Here is a 4,414-nt window from a genome sequence, read left to right as displayed (position 1 = left end):
GTGGGAGGAGACTTTTATGTCTTGACGAGGCTTTTTAAAGAAGTATATAATGAATATATAAAAACTGAAAAGAAAAACTAACTCCCTATTGTGTAATTATTAGAATATTTAATTATCTTTCCTTATAAACTTTATAATTTATATATATTCTCCGCGCCACCCCTGCTGAAGAATGAAAAGTGATGGGAGTGAGAACAAGAATTAAACTTGAGGGAGGACAAGAGAATTTCCTAATCTATAATCTGTTGACATCTCTACTTATATTAATATATGGTGTAACCATAATCCATAAGATGTAAATAACATATATACAAAGATACTCTAGCAAAAGATATCTGGCCAAACGAATGGTCACAGAAGGTACTTTTCTCCTAATTTTTCATTGTTAAAGACAAGAAGAGCAAATGAATCCAAGGGTTAATATTAGCTTCCAACTAAACTATTGCTTAGAGAAAAACAGAGTCTTAATGGTTGAAGAGACTGAAAAGATGAGGATACATAGGCCAACCACAGTGGAACTGCCTGTCCAAAGATCATTGAAGTATACCCTTTTGAGGGTTGCCCTGACAACGTTGAATCTAGTCTCGTAGAACTTGTTAAGCCGCTTGCATTCATTAGCGTAAACAAAATTTGATTCAGTGATTTTATAGGTGAGCCTGTTAACCAAGTCAGCCACCTCTTTGTTGCTGCCAAGCATGTTCTTAATGATCCTCTTCTCAACCAGAAACTCAATGTCCTCCGCAGTGTCAACGAGTTGACTCATCAGAGCAACGTAGTTGCAGATGAAAGCCTTGTCTGGATAGAGACACTGCTCCAATGCGATGACATTTCGCATGAGGGTCTCTGTGTTGCCTTCTATCTCAAATGGAGAAAGCTCAACTTTCAGAGAATGCAAAAATGGTATAAATTTAAACAAGGGTCTCTTTAAAATGTTAAACTCGATTAAGTTTGCTTGTTTGTTCGCTGAGGGAACAAACTTAACGCCAGCTTTGTTCAGCTTTGTTGCACTGTAGAGGTACCTTTCATGTTCTTGGAAGGGACAAGCGCGCCTTTCTCCTCTTCTGAACTTCCTGGAAAGCCAAAACTGTCTGAGCAAATCTGTAAAATGTTTAATTTCTCTCATCTCAACGGCCCCAGAAGAGAAATTTATGAAGAAATCATAGGTAATCTCCAACAATGTACAATCATCATTGTCAGTACTACTCTTCCAACTAATATTACTACTGATATCCTCCTGAGGATTCTTCTGAGAGCATACACAACGACAAAATTTAAATGATAAAATCCCTTTAATGAAATGAATACAGGAGTTGATACCACAACATTCTTCTGAGTCGGGATAAGGAATCGTGTGGACTTCAAAGCTTCCAAGAGTATTCTCATGTCGAGGTTTGGCAAACGCATATAGCTTCTTTAGAAAAGAGAAAGGAAGTTGATTCTCAAAAATAACCAAGTCCAGCTTTATAGCATTCCTCAGCCATGGGGTTCTCAATATGTAATCATCTTGATCATGATATTTCTTCTCAGCAAACAGGCACAACAGCTCGAGTATGAAGCAAGAGTCTCTAAGAATCATTTGATCAAACACTTGGAGAGGGATCTCCTCAATGGTGCCTGCATAAGCAGCCAAAATTTCAGTCGAGTGATCTCTAACGAAGTTGCCCAGATCTTCTTTGGTCCGCTCAGTGCGTTTACAGAAGTCGTCAAGGTATTTCTCCTTGTGGGGTTCCATTCCTTTAAGCTCATTCCTGCCATGGTGAAAAGGGCCAATTGAAACTAGTTGAGGAGTGAAAGTTGATTCGTTTACCTTGCGGAGCTTTCTGGGAACCCTGTAGATGACGCACTCCGACCACTTTTTAAGATCTACTGGAATCTCAATAATCACAGACTCATTCTTCTCCTCCATTCAAACAGGGGCTGAAACCTGAAATCTTCAAGAAGAACACCAGAATGGAACAGAGTAGGATATCTGTTCGAATTATTGGACGAGTTAAATGATTGTGATATGGGTAGAAATTTGAGTCATCTCAGGTCAACTACGAGTCAACGATTGGTATATTAAAAACATAATATTTTTATTATTTTAATAAAAAGAAGAGAAGTTATTACCCTTCATTCAATTCCTGTAGTTGTACGGTCAATATGGGTCCCTCCCGGTTAGGAATCCATGTGACCAGGACAGCAGTCTTCTGAATGCATTTATTAAAATGGTATTTATGTATTTGTATGTCTTAGAATACTATCAGGCTTTCAGCCCACCAACTATTCTATCAATTTTACATGGGGAATTTCACTTTCAACTTGCTGGGTGATGCTAATTAAAAATGGGGTTAGGTATTGTATAAATTAAAAAAAGATGTTAAACTTTCCCAACTTTCCCAAACTATCTCTCATTTCATCTTCTCTTTTCTCACCACAACACTACCATCACCACGCATCCACATCACTCTCTCAGTCAATCTCTGAAAATAGCGGTCACACACCACTTCTCTCTCTCTCCGCCCCTTCAAATCTAATATATTTTTTTCTCTTAAATTCTTCATGGAAGCTACACTAAAGGAATTCATAATAGTTTTGAATGATTTAGAACTTAAACTCATGACAAGTATCATTTTACACACTAAAAATAGCATTTCGAACAATTCTATGCATGATTTTGGGTTTTATTTGCGATTTTTTTTTTCAAAACTGAAACTCTGAAACATGCAGAAAATAAACTTTGTTTTATGGTTGCTCGATGAGGGCCTTCAAAATCAAGATTTTCATGAAAAAATAATTTTTCTCGATGGTGGCTTTATGTTGGCTGGATATTGCTCGATGCAATTATTACAAGAGGTGTAATTTTTCACTAGGGTGGTCGTTTTGGATGATTTTATTTTAATTTGGGTATTTTTTTTCGAGCTACACATTTAAAATGTTTATATACACATTTGAAAGTTTGAAACTTGAAAAAATATACAAAAATGCAAACATCACTTATGTTTAAGACATGTTTTGGTATGTTTTCAAGTTTTAAACTTCACAAACGAGCATATGCACATATCAAACATGTAGATCTTGAAAAAAAATACACAAATTAAAAAAAAATCACCCTAAACGAACACTCGAGTGAAAAATTACGTCTCTTGCAAGGATCGCATCGAGCACCATCGAGTAGTATCGAGCCACCATCGAGCAGTATCGAGTCACCATCGAATGACCATCTCACCAGGTCAATATTGCTCGATGCCAGCTCAATTGAGCCTTTGAAATCAAGATTTTTATGAAAAAATCTACTTTGCTCGATGGTGACTTGATACTTCGATGGTGGCTCACTCTTGCTCGATGGTGCTCTATTAGGCGTAATTTTTCACTCGGGAGTTTGTCTGGGGTGATTTTTTTTTTTTAATTTAGGTATTTTTTCAAGATCTACACGTATGTGACTATGCACATTTGTGAACTTTAAAACTTGAAAACATACCAAAACATGTCTTAAACATGAGGTCTGTTTGGCTTTTTGTATATTTTTTTCAAGCTTCGAACTTTCCAAATTTATATACAAACATGTTTAACATGTAGATCTCGAAAAAAAATACACATATTAAAAAAAAACTCACCCCAAACGGACACCCAAGTGAAAAATTACGCCTTTTGCAAGAATTGCATCGAGCACTATCGAGCCACCATCGAGAAAATTCAATTTTTTAATGAAAATCTTGATTGTGAAGGCTCCATCGAGCTGCCATCATGCACCATCGAACAAAGTCGATTTTATGCAGATTTCAGAGTTTCAGATCTAACAAAAAATCACAAAAAAAAAAACTCAAAATCATGCCCATAAGTGTTCGAATTGCAATTCTTAATGTGTAAAATGATACTTGTCATGAGTTTAAGTTCTAAATCATTCAAAACTATTATGAGTCTCTTTTGTGTAGCTTCCATGGAGAAGTTAAGAGAAAAAGAGATGAGATTCGGAAGGGTAGAGAGAGAGAGATGTGGTGTGTGGCTGCCATTTTCAGAGAAAGAAATGGATGTGGGTGTGTGGTGATGGTGTTTTGGCTGCCATTTTCATAGAAAACCTGTTGCGAAAGTTGTTGCTACGCAAGTGCACGTATCGCAATTCAGTAATAATCTTGGTAAAACTAAGTATCGTCCTCAAGGACTGAATCACCAATTATCAATCAATTAATCTTTTTGTTTCTATTTGGTCATTTAAACTTTGATTCTTGTAAAAAGGCAGAAGAAAATATAAATTGCAGAAACAATAATTAAGAACTCAATAAAAACAATAAGTAATAGCAAAGCCTTGAATTTAAATAATGAGGGAGTAATTAGGGCATTTAATCTCATCAACTATCCTCCCTATTAATCTCAAATACAAATTACCAATTTCTTCTTCTTTCTTCCTATTTCAATCAACGAGTTGACAAAAGCA

General features: G+C 36.0%; 1 protein-coding gene across 1 annotated transcript; it reads right to left on the bottom strand.

Annotated features, from left to right (window-relative positions):
• Positions 1–226: 226 nt before the first annotated feature.
• LOC133789118 (UPF0481 protein At3g47200-like) lies at positions 227–2,033 on the bottom strand. Its single transcript, XM_062226838.1, has one exon. The coding sequence runs from the start codon at positions 1,904–1,906 to the stop codon at positions 440–442; it is 1,467 nt and encodes a 488-aa protein (XP_062082822.1). The 5' UTR covers positions 1,907–2,033; the 3' UTR covers positions 227–439.
• Positions 2,034–4,414: the final 2,381 nt, after the last annotated feature.

Source organism: Humulus lupulus, chromosome 7 (genome assembly GCF_963169125.1).
Source record: "Humulus lupulus chromosome 7, drHumLupu1.1, whole genome shotgun sequence".
In the NCBI taxonomy this organism is placed as follows: Eukaryota; Viridiplantae; Streptophyta; class Magnoliopsida; order Rosales; family Cannabaceae; genus Humulus; species Humulus lupulus.
Note: the sequence above shows the minus strand (reverse complement) of the source record. Positions and strands in the feature narration are given on the sequence as shown.

Excerpts from the sequence above, each read along its gene's own strand:
- LOC133789118 (XM_062226838.1), bottom strand. The coding sequence starts at position 1,906 with ATGGAGGAGAAGAATGAGTCTGTGATTATTGAGATTCCAGTAGATCTT.